This window comes from Lemur catta, chromosome Y (genome assembly GCF_020740605.2).
Source record: "Lemur catta isolate mLemCat1 chromosome Y, mLemCat1.pri, whole genome shotgun sequence".
Lineage (NCBI taxonomy): Eukaryota > Metazoa > Chordata > Mammalia > Primates > Lemuridae > Lemur > Lemur catta.
Window position 1 is genome coordinate 5,131,498 of NC_059156.1, and position 17,118 is coordinate 5,148,615.

The 17,118-nt window shown below is 38.1% G+C and overlaps 1 protein-coding gene across 1 annotated transcript in view; it reads left to right on the plus strand.

Annotated features, from left to right (window-relative positions):
- The first annotated feature begins 262 nt into the window (after positions 1 to 262).
- The window catches only part of LOC123629047 (neuronal membrane glycoprotein M6-b-like), a 102,366-nt gene continuing 85,510 nt past the window's right edge, over positions 263 to 17,118 (plus strand). The window contains 1 exon segment of the mRNA XM_045538977.1: positions 263 to 418. Within this exon segment, the coding sequence (XP_045394933.1) occupies positions 415 to 418 (4 nt within the window). The 5' untranslated portion in view covers positions 263 to 414.

Here is a 17,118-nt window from a genome sequence, read left to right on the forward strand (position 1 = left end):
ATTTGCGTACACACAATGAGTGTTGGTTATGACCTCAAATCCCCCTCCAGCTACAACAGCTTTCAACAGGGGACGAGGGTCGCGGAGCCTTTGCAATCATAGAACCTCATTCCGTTTCACCGGTTTCCGCGCCCCTCGGCCCTCGCTCGGGGATCCCGGAGAAAGCCAGGAGCTCATCCTGCAGCCTGGGCGCCTCTCGGCGCGGCCGGCCCCCAGTGCAGGCGGAGCCGCGCGGCGCTCCCACCCCGGCCGGGAGCGAGGAGCCAGCGGCCAGCCCTGCACAGCCCAGCGCAGCCCGCCCGAGCCCGGCCGGCGCACGTGCCCGCCAGACCTGCAAACTTGTGCCACCGGCTCTGCCGGTCCCCGGGGAGCCCGAGCGGCCGCAGCCCGCGCCCCTCCCGCCCGTCTCCAGCCATGGGTAACCGAGCGCGCTGGCCCCGCGCCACGGCCACGGCCACGGCCTCGAGCCCCCCTCCCGGGGAGGGGCGCGCCCCTGGCCGAGGGTCCCGCCCCAGCCCTGCTCAGGTGGCCCCTCTTGGGCTACCTCTACGGTCCACCAAGACTTGAGCGGGAGGGTGAGGGGACGGGCGCGGGTGGTGGGACACGGTGTGCTGGGGAGCGACACAGATGTCCCGAAAGCCCAGGTGCGCCTCTCTGCCCTAACCTGGGGGCGTCCCCACCCCGGAGGAGTTGCCGAGAGAGCAGACGGCGCGTCCCGGGCTCCTGCTTTATTTTAGGTGCTGGTACAGAGCAGTTTCTTGCCTGTTTCCCAAGACGCTTTCCTAGTCGCCTGAGCTCCCCGTCCAATCCTGTCCCGCCCTGCCGTCGTGCTAGTCTCCCCTTAAACTCACCTGAAATAGACACCCCGTTCCCCAGACCTAGGGTCTTCTGAGAGCTCATTTGGGAACCATGACCTTTGAAACCAGAAAAGTGGCAGACGAGGGGGACGGGATGTGGCACAGGGTGGGTCTCTCTTCTTTGTCCCCCCTTCCAACTATCGAAATGCCGCGGGGCCGCAGGTGGAGACGGTGGGCCAAGCGGGTTGCAGCGCAATCAGGGGAACGCACGGCTAGGGTGAAAGCCTCAGCTTCGGAGAGCGAAAATCTCCAACCTGGCCTGGGGCGGGTGTTAGCGGCTGGAGGATTCTGTCACTTCCTAACACCCAAATTAAATCTAAAGCCAACAAACGAAGGAAAATAATAAAGATGATAGGAGATTTTTTAAAAATTAGAGAACAGAAAACCAATAAAATTGATAAAACAAAAAGTTGGTTCTTTGAAAAGATCAACAAAATTGACAAATCTTTAGCAAGATTGATTAAAAAATGAGAAAGAATGGTTTAGGAGCAAGACAAAGTTTTGCTGGAAAATCACTGACATAGGGCAGCTTTATTAATAGGAAAGAAGGCTTACAAATTTATGTAATGTGTTTACATGGAAGCCTTCAGAATGAAGACCGAAAGATACAGGAAAAAGTGTCTATTTTTATGCTTAGCTTTTACAAAGTATGAACAGCCATATAAAAATATGGACAAAAGTATTAGTAGATAAAAAACCAAACTTTATAAAAAATTTAAAGAGGTTTATTCTATATGTGTCACCATGGTCTGGGGAATCCATAAACCGAAGATGCCTTCAGTAAGCGGTCCTGAGGCCTGAGGGAGACAGGAATTGCAGGTAAAATCATAAATCAATACATGGTAGCTATTCATTGGTTCGACCCAAAAGGCTAGGGCATTTCGAAGTGGGAGCTTACAGGTTATAGGTGGGTTCAGAGATTCTTTGATTTATAATTGGCTAAAGAAACAAAGCTTGGAAGTTTGGAATGTTTTAAGTCATGATAAGGAAGTGTGTTAAGCAGACACAAGCCATAATATACAGACTCAGCTGATCAGTTAAGCAAATTGATGAGCTACAGGTGTGACTTAACCTTTGCCTTGCATGGACTTAGGTCCTATTAATAATTTATTCCATGTTGTCACAAAGATTTTGTTTTGTCAGTCTCATCATCTCTGTTTTAACATCATGCTAGTCAATTATTGTATCAAACTCTAAAAAGAGGAGTGTATGATGAACCATGTGTGACCTCTCTTCCCTTCATGGCCTGGAACTTAGGTTTTTCTTGAGTCCCCTTGGCCATGTGTGGGTCCATTTAGTTGGAAAGGAGGTTGGGATTTTATTTTTAGTTCTCAAGGGCATGACCTAATGCTAACAGACTGAGTGAGAAACTCAGGACACCTGTCTGTCTAGACTCTTCTTGGTCTGTTTCCTTCTGGGTGTGGGGCAAGACCCTCTCTGGAATGTGGGTTTCATGACCTACAGTCAGACAAGGTTGTCTATCTTTATGACCAGTTTTACATTGACTAATTTTAGGCTTTATGGCTGGCTTTCAGGGAAAACGGTTCTGTCTATTATGACCAGCCTTGGAGAAGTGGGATTCTAGTTTCCAGGGGAGAGAATGGGAATGAGACATAGGAGGATAGGAGAAAGTCAGAAGGAAACTTTTACTTCTGAGGCTGCTACTGAGGATTTCATTTTGAGAACTATTTTTTGAGCCTAAATAATGGCAACAACTAAACTCAGAAATGTAGGTAAGGACATTATTACCTACCTTCAGGAAATAAAATGTAATATAAAAGTATTCTATGAATAGTTGTGTGCCAAAAAATTAGATAACTTAGATAAAAAGGAAAGTTAGTTAAAATACACACATTAACCAAATTTACTCAAAAAGAAATATTAATAGGAAATCTGAATAGACCTATAGCAAATAAACAGACTAAATTAGTTATCAAAACCTTTGCAAAAGAAAGGCATTTAAAAATAATTTATATTTCAAATTCTTCCAAATACTGAACAGCACACTTCCAGATTTACTCTGTGATGTCAGCATTATCTACTATCCAAGTTAGATATCATAAGAAATAAACATTACCAATATCCCTATGACTATACATAAAATTTGTTCAACAAATTACTAGCAAACCAAATCCAACAGCTTATTAAAAGTATTATTTATCATGACCAAGTGGGGTTTATCCTAGCAATATGAGAGTGTTTCAACATATGAATTCAACATAATGCAAAACATTAATAGAGTTAATTGAAAAACACTGCACAATCATCTCTTTTAATACACAATAATCTTTAAAAAAAAAAACAAACAAACACAAAAAACCATGACCATTTCATGACCAAAACACTTTTAAAAAGCTAGAAATAGATGGACATTTTCTAAGCCTGATTAAGGAATCTATGAAAAATTCACAGCTAACACCATTCTCAATTTTGAAAGATTAAATACCTTCTCCCTGAGATCAGGAACAAGACAAGAATGCCCACTCTTTCTCACTTTTATTAAACATTGTACTGGAAGTTATTGCCACACAAATTAGGCAAGAAAAAGGAAAAACCCACTCAAATAGGAAAGGAGGAAATAAAACTATTCCCATTTGCAGATGGCATGATTTCTTATACAGAAAATCGTAAAGAATTCACTTAAACAGTGACCAGAATTAATAAAGAATCAGAAACATTGCAGAATACAAGATGAATAATGCAGAAATCAGTTGTACTAGCTAGCAATGGACAATTGAAAATAAAATTAAGAAAATGATTCCATTTCTAGTAGCATCCAAGAAATAAAATATATAAGAATAACTTTTAAATTAATTATTTGTTTATTGATTTTACTTTTATAATAGAGACAGAGTCCAAATATATTTACCAAGCTTGAGTGCTGTGGCTATTCACAGGCTTGTTCTCATTACTAATCAACATAGGAGTTTTTACCTACTCTGTTTTCAACCTAGGCTGGTTCTCCCCTCCTTAGGCAACCTACTGGTCTCCTGCTCCTGGTAGGTCACCATGTTGATGCCAAACTTAGTTCAGGTAACTCATTGGTTTAGCAAAGTGTACTAAAAGTCCAGAACTCCTGGGCTCAAGAGATCCTCCTGTCCCAGCCAGCCACATAGCTGGGACGACAGGCAGGAACAACCATGTCTGGCTATCAGAATAAATTTAACCAAAGAGGAGAAAGACTTATATACACTGAAAACTACAAAACATTTTTAAAATGTTTTTAAAGATATAAATATATATATCATATTTTCATACATTAGAAGACTTGATATTGTTAAAATAGAAATATTTCTGAAAGTTATCTATGAATTCCATGCCCATTTTCCCCCAAAATCCCAGTATCTTTTTTGCAAATATAGAAAAGTCAATCATGACTCTTACATACAATTCCAAGGGATCCAGATGGCCAAAACAACTTTGAAAGAGAATAGTAAATTTGGAGAACCCATGCTTCTCTATTTCAAAACTTCCTAAAATAGTGCAGTAATAAGATAGACATATGGACTTACTGAAGAAAATTTGGAATCTAGTAAAAACCTCTCATATTCATGGCTAACTGATTTCAACAAGGGTGCCAAGTTCACTCAATATATGGAAACAACAAATGGTACTGGAACAACTGCATAAACACACAAAAATGAAATTGGGGCCCCACTACATACAAAAATTAGTACAAAATGGGTTTATGACCTAAATATAAGAGGTGAAACCATGAAACTTTTAGAAGAAAACATGTGGATGACATTTCTGACCCTGGATTTGGCAACAGATTCTTACATGTGACACAAAAACTTTGAGAAACAAAAGAAAAGTAGGTAAATTTGACTTACTCAAAATTAAAAACTTTTGCACTTTCAAGACCATTATGAGGAAAGTGAAAAGATAATCTATAGAATATGAGAAAATATTTAAAAATCATATATCTAGTAAGGGTTTTATATTCAGAGAATATGAAGTACTATAGCTCAATGGCAACAATAAGAAGTCTGTTAAAAATGGGTAGAGTACTTAAATAGACATTATTTTCCAAAGAAGATATACAAATGCATATTAAAAGATGCTTAAAATCATTAGTCATTAGGGAAATGCATATCAAAATCACAATGAAATGCCATTACACACCAAGTAGGTTGGCTATAATTAAAAGAAAATAGATAAATAAGTTTGGTGAGGGTGTAGAGAAATTGGAACCCTTGTCCATTACTGCTGAGTCTGTAAAAAGGGGTGGCCATAAAAAGAAATAAATTATAATACATGTTGCAGTGCAGTGATTTTTGAAAACATGCCTCATGGAAAGAAGTCTAACACAAAAGGTCACAGTGATATGAGTGAGCACTTTTATAGGAAATATCCAGCATAGCTAAATCCATAAAGACAGAAAGCACATAGATAGATGGTTGTTACAGCTGAGAGCAAAGAGAGGAATGGGAAGTCATTGTGTAACGATTACGTATTATTTCATGTGATAAAACTGTTTTGGAACTTGATAACGGTGGTGGTTGTACAATGTAAATCATAATTGATACGTGATGTTGGCTAATAACTGTCACCTTATTCTTTCCTATGTTTCTTCCTGTACGTATGTGAGTCAGAATTATGAATAATGACCAAGCAAAATATCATGCCCTGAACTTCTGAAGCAGGGAAATCTGTTACCTTTTGTGTCAAAAGAGATTTTGCAGAGATGATTAAATTAATAAATTTTAGATGGGGGATTATCCTGGATTACCCACGTAGGCCCCATGTAATCATAACCATTTTTATTAGAGAACAGCAGGAGATTGAAGATTCATAGCCTGAGAAAGAATTTTAAAACTGGAAGCAGAGTGCAGGAGAAAATTAAAAATTTATAGATGCTATATACTCTTGGCTTTGAAGATGTAGAAAGGAGCCATCAGACATGGGAAATAAAATAGGTGTCTTTTAGAAGCTGAAAAAGGCAAGGAAATTATTCTCCTTTAGAGCCTTCGGAAGGAGCCAGCCCTGCTGATACCTTGACTTTAGTCTTGTGAAATTGATTTCAGACTTCTGGTTTCCAGAAATGTAGGAGAATAAATTTGAGTTGTATATTCCTGTAGGATCATGGTAATATATTACAGCACCACTAGGAAATTAATATGCCATTTCTACTTAATATTTACTTTTAAATGTAACATTTTCCGCTTTCTAAACGTGTGCATTGAAATAACGTCTCGAGGTTAGTAAAGGTATTAAATTCTGTTTTAGGCAATCTGGGGAGGAGTGCGAGAATTTGTAATTGTGTAGAAGTCCTAAGTGTAACCAATATTCCTGATCTGGAGCCTATACTTGAATACCAAGCTGCTCAAGAGGTATTCATATCTAAGCTCCTACTCTTTATGCACATTTGGTGAAAAATATTGAATCATGTTGTGTTTTTTTAGTTTTGGGGGGCATATAAAGAATTAGAAAATGTTGAAAGCCTTTTCCCAAATGCTTAGAATAAAACCAGTATTGAAAAGATGAAAGAGCTACAATTGCTCAACCTGCCTGAAGAAAAGCAGGCTGAGGGGTCTTTAATAATGATAAACCAGGAAATGAAGAGTTGATGAATGAGAAATGGAAATTAAATATCCTTCATTTTCAGTGAGTTAGTTGTAGGATAAAACAGCAATAAGCAGAATTTAGGTTTAGGAGAGTAGTCTTGGCTGCAAAAGTAGTGATTTTCCATGATAGAATTTTCCAACTGCCCTTTGAAAATTCTCGGTGTAGTCCATTTTCTTTCTTTCTTTCTTTTTTTTTTTTTTTTGAGACAGAGTCTCACTTTGTTGTCCTGGCTAGAGTGAGTGCTGTGGCATCAGCCTAGCTCACAGCAACCTCAAACTCCTGGGCTTAAGTGATCCTCCTGCCTCAGCCTCCTGAGTAGCTGGGACTACAGGCATGCACCACCATGCCCGGCTAATTTTTTCTATACATATTTTTAGTTGTCCAGGTAATTTTAATTTCTATTTTTAGTAGAGACAGAGTCTCAGGCTGGTCTCAAACTCCTGACCTCAAGCAATCCACCCGCCTCGGGCTCCCAAAGGGCTAGGATTACAGGTGTGAGCCACCGCGCCTGGCCTACTTCATTTTTTGGATGATAAAATGGAGGTTCAGAGTGATCTTAGTAAGCCTGCAGCAAAGTACCAAGAAACAGAGCGTGGAATAGAACTTGTGAACCTATTTATGTTCACTGCACATAAATGGAGATTATGCAGTGGGTTTCAGGATTGCAGTGGTTGATCTATTTCAAGTGCTTTGACATTGGAGGTGTCTGAGAGAGCCTTCTGAGTGATGGAAGTATTCTGTATCCTGATTTGAGTTTTTGCTACTCAGAAGTAAGAGGTGTGTGTGTGTGTAAAATGATTTGTGTACCCGACTGAATATCCATTATTCATCAACTTAAGAAATTTTAATTACCATTTAGTAAATGAGCATACTGCACTACTCATAATAGCTCCAAGCTGAAAAAAAATCTAACACTATTTACTAATCTAACAGCAAAAGAGATAAATAAAGCATGGCATACAATAAATTTCTATGCAGCAATGAGGCTAAATAAACTTCTGTAATGTGAACAACACAAGTGAACCTCACAAAGGGGACATATGTGATTCCATTTATATAACAGTCAAAAAATGACAAACATATCCCTGGTATTTAAAGTCAGCATAATAGCTAACTTGGAGGAAAGTGCTAGATGTACTAGGGAGATTCCTCAATGCTAATGACAGTTTTTTCCATCTGGGTTCTGGTTGCATGGTTATATCCACTTTGAAAATGAAGCAAGCTGAATATTGCTTATGTGTATATGTTCTTTATGTCTATCATATTTCAATTAAAAGTTAACTTTAACATAAGGTTATTAGAAGATTGGGAAAAGAACTACTAGTTATCTATTATTAAGCTTAAAGAATTGATCTTATAATTTATTTTTAAGTTTAACAACTACAATTACGTTGGAAAATGTATGCCTTTTTAGAAAGTCAGTAACAAACATGCACCACTGAGAGAAATCTCCTGTTTAGAAGTTTGTATATTTAAATCCTAGTTCTAAACCAAAGACTTATATTCTATATACTCTGCTTTCTCACTGAGCTAGTACAGTTTTTCTTTTACGAAAATCTAGAAACCAGTACCATCATCAGTTTTGTTTTTTTTTTTTTTTTTTGGACTTTTGTAGTTCTTCAGAATGAAAGAATGGGGTCATTTTTAAAAAGGAACAGCTTGAAAGGAATAGTAATTTTGTTAGGAGACAGTTTTGACATTCCAGGCACACATTCCTGCGACAGTACCCAGGTTCTTTCAGACTCCATGAATGTCTTTTCCCCTTATGCTCTGTCTGTCTGTGTATCACTAAGTTGCTGTAGTAAATACTGGCTGTCAGTACAACTATATGCTGAGTCCTATTAGTCTTTCTGTCAAATCTCTGAACTTGGGGATGCAGGTAACTAAGTGAATATTTACAGTAGTTTTCAGCTTTTTTTCGTTATAAAAAGAAGGTTAGAAGATAGTTCTTTGTGCTCCTTGTTGGAATTCAAACATAGAACCATATTTGTCAAGGACATGTCAATTGCTATCAAAACTATAAATTCATATGAAAGAGAAATTCCACTTCTGGAAGTTTGTTCTATAGCTACAATTCTACCTGTACAAAATGATGTACATAAAAGTTTTCCATTGTATGCTTACCCCAGCAATGACTTTTAATGGCAAAAGACTGGAAACCAGTCAAGTGTCTATCTGTAGGGACCTGGCTAAATCTTCAAGAGAAGTCTACTCTAGGAATTACTGTGCAACTGGAAAAAAGGATGAGGAAGTTGTGCATTAATATATAAAAAATTCTTGTGTGTAGTAAATAAAAAAACAAGGTACAGAGGAGCATATCTAGTATGCTATTTTTTGCATAAGAAAAAGTAGGAAATGTGTGTTTTTATGCTCTAAATAACTATTAAAAGTGATGACCTCTAGGGAGCAAGTTAGAGAATAGGTAGGAGTAGTAAGAATTTGCAATGTGTACTTCCTTATATTGTTTTGATTTTTAAAATTATGTCAATCTATTACATACAAAAAATAAATTTTAATTAAAAGAAAAAAAGATCTTAGAGGAGGCTATATAGATGAGGCATATTAAAGTCAAGCCTTTTCAAGTGAAAAGAAAAAAAATTATACATTCCTGGAACTTACTTTTTCATTTGCTCTGTACCAAGGGTTGCCAAATTATGGACTTCAAGTCAGCCATAGTTTGTAAAGTTTTTTGCAGGGGTTGAGGGAACACAGTCATTTACTATTGCCTGTAGTACATATTGCCTTTGTACTATAACATTTTTGTGTAGTTGTAACAGAAACCATACAGTTCACAAGCCTGAAATATCTCCTGTCTAACCTTTAACAGAATAAATTTGTCGGCCTCTGTACCCATAGTGTCATTTACTTATTGCTTACATTATAGATAACATATTTGATTTCATGAAATAAATTCTATATTTATATGAAAAGTGTTTGATAATGTTAATTGAAAAGACTGTGGTTAGTTTCTGTGGTAACAAACAAATCTCCATGAGGATTCGGGTCTTGATCAATAAGAGTTTTAATAACTTGCAGCAAGTGAAGAGAACCTGAAAATATTCTCTAAAGTAGTCTCTCCCTGAAGGAAAGTAATGTGGGATGTTTATTGGTTGTAGAGAAAGAAAAAGGCGTCATCACATGTAGCAGCACAGTTTCCCTTAAGCTTGTGCTTGCAGTTAGTTTGTAATGCTTGCGCACGTCACATGTTGTGGTAATAAAGTGATAGCTCCTCCAAGGGTGGATATTTCAGTGTGGTAATGAGGAGACTTCACTTGAGTTCATCTATAGGCTGCCAGGGGCTATAAGGAGTTAGTTTTAGACAACAAAGTGGCCACAGTCTCATAAGCAAAGGTTGCAGAACAGGTTGATTATTCAAATTGCTTGAATTCTTATAGGGTCTGAAGACCCTCCCTTCCTACTTACAATAATAAGTTTAAAAAATTCTGACCACTGCTCTTGGTTTATGTTAGATTCATTTTCCACTCATGCAGTGCACTTTTAAGCAAGAATGGATGATTTTAAGGAGTGTAGCCCTCATTTTGATATGTTTGTGATGCTTCATTTTGATAATCTAAATAATATGCCTATCGCAGATACTATATATAATCTTACAAATATGGTAGATGGATATCCACTTCCCTCACCACTTATGAAAAGGCTTTATGGAAGTCTTTTTAGCTTCTTTTGAAGTATGCTACTTTCTCCAATTTACTCTTCTGCCTAGTTTATGCCATTATCAACTCTGACCTGGATTACTATACATAGTGCTGCTGTGAACATTCATTTATAAGTTTTTGTGTGAACCTATGTTTTCAATTTTCTAGGAGATACCTAGGAATGAAATTTCTGGGCCTGTGGTAACTCTAGGAATATGGTCAACTTTTGGTAGAAACAAGGAAACGGTTTGCTTCAAAAAGTGGCTGTACAATTTTACCTTTTTTTTCTTTGTTTGAGACAGAGTCTTGCTCTGTTGCCTGGGCTAGAGTGAGTGCTGTGGTGTCACCCTAGCTCACAGCAACCTCAAACTCCTGGGCTTAAGCAATCTTTTTGCCTCAGCCTCCCAAGTAGCTGGGACTACAGGCATGTGCCACCATGCCCTGCTAATTTTTCTATATATGTATTTTCAGTTGTCCAGATAATTTCTTTCTATTTTTAGTAGAGATGGGGTCTCACTCTTGCTGAGGCTGGTCTCGAACTCCTGAGCTCAAGCGATCCACCTGCCTCGGCCTCCCAGAGTGCTAGGATTACAGGCGTGAGCCACCGGATCTGGCCCCATTTTACCTTCTAACCAGTTTCTTCATATCCTCACCAACACTTGTGACTGTCTGTTTATTACAACCATTCTAGTTTGTATTATGTGATGTCATATTCCCTCATTCAGTTTTACTCTCATTTAATTCAGTGTCATACATATTTATGTAATTGAACATAAAATATCCTATTTTGAGTCAAAAGTGTAGTTTGTTATATCTCAAACAAGAAGCAGTACAATTAATCAAATATGCACCTAAACTATCAACACAGTTTTGCCATCTTAACAAGTAGCTTTTTTATGCCAGCAGCAAAGAAGCCTGGAGAGTGAGTGGCGATGAAATTGCCAGAGATGTTTTCTACAGCTCATTGATAATTGAATATTTTCCTTGCAAGAAGTGTTCCAAAGCCTGGAAGAAGTGGTGATCAGTTGGTGCAAGTTCTGGTGAATATTGCTGATAACAGTTTCCAAGTCCAGCCTCTGTAGTTTGAGCAGCATTGTATGTTCAACATGTGGTCCAGCATTGTTTTGCAAGAGGATTGTCCTGTCTCTATTAATCAATCTTGGCTGCTTAATGATAAGTATTTTTTCATTGCATCCAGTTGGTTGCAGTAGACATTGATGTAATCAAATTAATCAGTTTTCATGAAGCTGTCATGGATAATACCAGTGCTTGCCCACAAGACACCATTAGCTTTTTTTCATGAATAATCAGTTTTGAACTGTGTTTTGGTACTTTATCTTCATCCAACCATTCTGTTGCATACTTGCCATTGTCAAGAAGAATCCATTTTTCATCACACGTAACAATACAATGTAGAAATGATTTGCCTTTATGTCATGACAACAAAACCAGAAAAGTTTCGAGATGATTTCTCTTTTGACACTTGTTTTATTCATGTGGAACCCATCTATCCAGCTTCTTTACCTTGCCAATTTATTTCCAATTGTCCAATATTGTTGGAATAGTAATGTCAAACCTTGCTGCTAATTCACACGTAGGTTGAGATGGGTTTGCTTCTAGTACAGCTTTCAGCTCATCATTATCCACCTTGGTCTCTGGTCACCCACAGAGCTCACTTTCAAGATTAAAATCACCAAAATGGAACTTCTCAAACAATTGGAATACTATGCATTCATTAGCCACATCCTTCCCAAATAGTTCGTAGATATTTTGAGCTGTCTGCACTGCATTGGTTCCTAAACAAAACTCATTAGAAAATAATACAAATTTTTGACTTGTCCATGGTTTCATAAAAATTGCTCTTAAAAAACTTTGAAAGATAATCACAAGCCAAAATGTGTGTTTGAAAGACTGAGGATGTACCTTCACAATGAACATAAAACAAGAAGTGTCAAAGTGAAATGTCAGAGATATCAGCTGTCAAACTTAGTACTTAAGGAAATCAGACATTTCATACTTAATAGCCTAAATAATAATCTATGCATAATAGACTTTGTTACAAATGAATATCTGGTATCTTAGCCCCTGACTAAAATCCTTTAATGACTGCCATTATGTGTACAGTATAATAAAGTCTAGACTCTTTGACCTGATACACAGGGCCAGTTTTCTTAGGAAATAGTATCTGAGATGGAAAAGTTTATTTGGTAGTTCTTTCAGGATCAATACCAATGGAGTGTTGTAAGAAACAGGATTGGGTAGAGTAAGAAATTGATCTACTATACAGTCCCCACCATGCTTACTTGATCCACTAGGGACTAGAACTAGGAATGCCCTGCAGAGTTTTTCTGAGATGAGGCAAGGGGTCCTTATAATCCCTGATGAAACAGTCATTAGTTATAAGCTGCCCCGAAGAATGTAACATGATCATTGGTGAGACTCTTTCTTAAACATCCCAGTTTCCCAGGTTTTAGTCTTTATATTGTAGGGATGAACAGTAAGGTTCCCCTTACCCCCCTGAAGAAAATTACTGACATGAGGCAGATTAATAGGAGAAAAGACACACAAATTTATTGAATGTGTATGTACAGGAGTCTTCAGAATGAAGACCCAACTCCCCAATGGGTGAAGAAGCTTTTATACCACCTTGAGATTTCAAAAAGAATGTAAGCGTGGCCAAAAATAGTTTGTGGTGGTAAATCAGGTTTTAATGTCAAGACAATTTATGAGAAGGAGCGAAGAGGTCTGACTAGCACAGGCATTCTTGTTATATACATGAAACTTCACAGGTAGCAATTTTCAGATAAAATCGATGGGAAATGTTTCTTTCAAACCTTTAAAAGTGTCACACTCAGTTTATCTGTCCTAGATGCATGTTGTGTCAATGCAGATTCTCTATACATGTAAATTTCCCCCCCAAAAGACAGCTTTTTAGCACCATTTCTGTTTGCAGACCTTCTGAACAGCCACCTCAAAATATGTTAAAGACACATAGTTTGGGTACAGTATTTTGATTTCTTTCAATATTATTACTAATTAGGGGGTTTGAGAATTATGGTGTCATGTTTACATATTTAACATAAGGACACATGACAAATGCTGGGAAGAAATAGCTCAATATAAATAGACATATTGCCTGAACAGCCAAATCATCTGCTTGTCTTTGTCCATAGTGTAACTCATGGAAAGTACTCACCCTTGTCCACATGCATTAGATGAGGCCAAAAAACGAGCCACAGCTCAATGAGTTGTCAGCCCAGCACACTACTGTCCTTTGCCTGAGAGCATCAATAAGAACTAGGAAAGATAATTAGCCTTAGAGAAAAGTTTGTAAAAAGAGTGAGTATTTTTCAGAGTAGGTTTCGTTACACTTCACAGTACAGGAAAAGAGAACAAGAAATGTGAGTTCACAGTGAAATGTAAAACAGCATTTTTGTGTCTAGGAAATTTTGAATGAGTATTCTTTTTGGTAGAAAGAAGATCTGGGAAATATTCAATAAATTGTTCAAGAACATTGATAAGAAATATTACACAGTTGAGTGTAGAAATGCTGGGGAATGTTTGGAAGATACTACAGATGTATGGAAATTCAGAATTCCATAAAGGAAGTAGATGTAGGGAGGAAAAGATAGAGCTCAATTGAAAATAAAAGGTTTGAAAGAAGTTACAGGAAGGTAGCCAAATATAAAGAAAGGAAAAGGTAGAAAATGATGAGGAAAGAGGAATAAAATGTAGAGGGTGGGATTTTTGTTTTTCTTTTCTGTAGAAAAGAAAGGTCGCTCATGCCTGTGATCCTAGCACTCTGGGAGGCCGAGGTGGGTGGATCGTTTGAGCCCAGGAGTTCAAAACCAGCCTGAGCAAGAGCAAGACCTCGTCTCTTCTAAAAAATAGAAAAAAATTATCTGGACAACTAAAAATATATAGAAAAAATTAGCCAGGCATGGTGGTGCATGCCTGTAGTCCCAGCTACTTGGGAGGCTGAGGCAGGAGGATTACTTAAGCCCAGGAGTTTGAGGTTGCTGTGAGCTAGGGTGATGCCACCGCACTTTAGCCCAGGCAACAGAGCAAGACTCTATCTCAAAAAAAAATTAGAATTGTACTTCCCAAACATTCTCCTGAAGATGGACAATCTACCACTTAAGATGCTGACTTTTAGTGGTGTAGCAAGAATCCTCAGAGAACTGAGGATGATAACCTCCACGGGCTAGGGGAATTAGAGGATGACATAAGAAACACTACATGAATGTTATTAATATGAGAATGTATCAGGTTCTCTGTGTGTGTATGCTTTATGGAACATGTAGCTGAAAATTCACCACCTGCTAATGAAAAGTTTCCTATCAAAGTAAATAGCTATTCTTCATTTTGAGAAGCTAAGGCATCCCATCACAATGTGGAATGCTAAAGATTTACACAAAATCATAAAAATTAACTTCTAAATATATAAATAGTGGTAAGTTGAAATCTGAATAACTTAGTTGAATATAAATACAAAAAAAATGAAAGGAGACAATTTTTACTGTCAGCTTATACTTGCACAGAGAATTAAGACTTATTTTCTATGTATGTCAGAATCACTTTGTTTTTAGAATAGATTCTTGAAAAGGTTGGACAGAAGGCCATTTTATATATATACACAAAAATTCTGTGAAATGGAAATTGGCAGTTTATCCTAAACAAATACTGAAAGAGCTGAAAGGACTTAAGGATTTCTACTGTAGACATAAACATTGTGATAAATATTAGGAGCCATCTGAGTTAAATGAAGTAATATAAATTCAAGCTTTTTTGGTCTCACCTCATATCAAGACAATGAGTATTTTACTAGTTTGTGTTGTTATTTATGTTATTGAGCCCAAGCTCATACCACTGACAGCAGGACAACCTATACATCAAGAGACAAGGTGTTTGGGCAGAGAAAGTGACCTTTTTCTTTAGAGAGCCAGAAAACTGAGAAGAGGGGGAACTAATGTTCTAAAGGAGGATATTAAGCTAGCATGAACTTTAGGCTTCTTTTAAGGTTAAGGGAAGGGCAAATGAAGAGAAGGTTGCAAAAGATAACCTAGGCCCACAGACATCTGGACATCAGTGACGATCTGAGGAAGTTTTAAAACTTCTTTGCGCTTGGTCGTTTAACTTTGAATGAATAGGTCAGGTCATAATGTTCCTATAAATCTTTAATGTAGCATTATTATTTGTGTGCATACTCTATTTCCATGGGAGTTAATTTTGAAAAAGGGACAATTATCATGTTTCTTCTAGAGTTGAACTAAAAACTAAATTTTTCCTGTGATTAGCTGGCTTACATGCAGATATAAGCAGAAGGTATTAACCTAAAGCAGGGGGTCAGAAGAAAAGTGGAGCTGTTGTTGCCCACGCATGTTCATTGCCCACAGCCCAAGAAGAAGCCAATACGCTGAGGCCCAAGGTGTTACAGCAGAGAAAGGGTTTAATTCCGCAGAGCACTAAGTGGGGAGATGGGAGGAATTCCTTAAATCCACCTCTGAAAAATTTCAGAGACAAGGTTTTGAAAGACAGTTTGATGGGCAAAGGATTAGGCAATCAGGGCAAAATCTTGTGTTGAATCTGTTCCTGAGTGGGGATCTCAAGACCAGTTGGGTCAGTTCCTCGGTATGGCCACTGGTCTGGGTGGGTCGGCCATCCTGCTGGAATGTGGGACCTGAAAGATACCTCAGAAACTACCCCTCGGTTTCAAAAAGGTGATATTATCTATGCAGAAAGCTAAGAATCTTATGACCACCAACTATGGAACTCCAGAGTGGCAATTATAGAGAAGCAAACAGGGGGACAGTGGCTGATTATTATCATTATTTTCGGTAAAGCCTGTGCCCTCCTGAAGTTTAGGCCCTTGCCACAGTTCTTGCCTTGCGTCTCTCTGTTAATTTGTAATGCCAGTTTCAATCTCCTCTTTTTGAACTTTTGTTCAAACATACTCCTGAGGTGTGGGCAAATGAGAAGGCAAAGGGCAGATGATGCTCTGGCTTCTTCTTGTTGGTAAGGGGTATAGTTGACATGAGCCTAGGGTAACAGAAACAAAGCCGATTTTGTAGTCATCTATAAATATTCATGGATACTGGATTTCAGACCTAAGGTTTGCATGATGAGAACATTACAACCCTCATTTACAGCCTTAGCACAGTACTTAAGTGAACAATGGACAATAAGATGGGTAGTAAATCTTAAAATAAATAGTGAGAGTGTTAACTTTAAGAGTCCCTAGAACTGATCTGAAATTCTGGGGAATCCAAGTGAATATTCCTGAAAACAATTCAGGTGTGGGATCTCTGGGGGAGAATAGATGGCAAATGTTTCTTTTCAGAGCATTAAAGGTGTCAGATTCTCAGTTAACCTTTCCAGATTAGATAAAAGAACACCTGGTTGCATTAATGGAGATTCTCTACAGATACAAAATTTCCCCCAGAAAATATAGCTTTGCAGCATTACTTCTGTCCTCTGGACTTGTGGCAATATGTCAAGGAAATATGTTTTGGGGAAAAATGTCTGATTTCCTTCAGTGTCAAACCTTGGTAATTACTCTATTGTATCCAGCTAGAATTTCTGCTATTATTTGTTTAAATTATCCTGAATGTATTAAATTATTGAAATTATTAAATAGGATTTTTACTGTCATTCAGAGTAGGTGTGATTGAAGCATTTTTAATGTCAGTAAATTAAGACACTAAGAGTTATTGACATCTTATTGTTACAGTCTGAGTTTTGTGCCGAAAAATCAGTAATCTGCCATTCTGCTTCTGTAAACCTGCTTGCTCCTGCTTGCTACCCCCAACACAGAAATTTCTAAGTGACTACAACACCCATGTTCTACGTAAGATGATTACAGCCCCCACATTTTGCATGAAGCTATTACGACACTCATGTTTTGTGTGAACAAGATATAGCCCAGAGCCCAAACTGCCCAGATCCGGTTACACCAAAGATAAGAAAATGGTATCACGCTCAAGGCTTTTTGTACACGTGCTTGCTGTCTTAGTAATTGTCCACCCACAAACTCACAA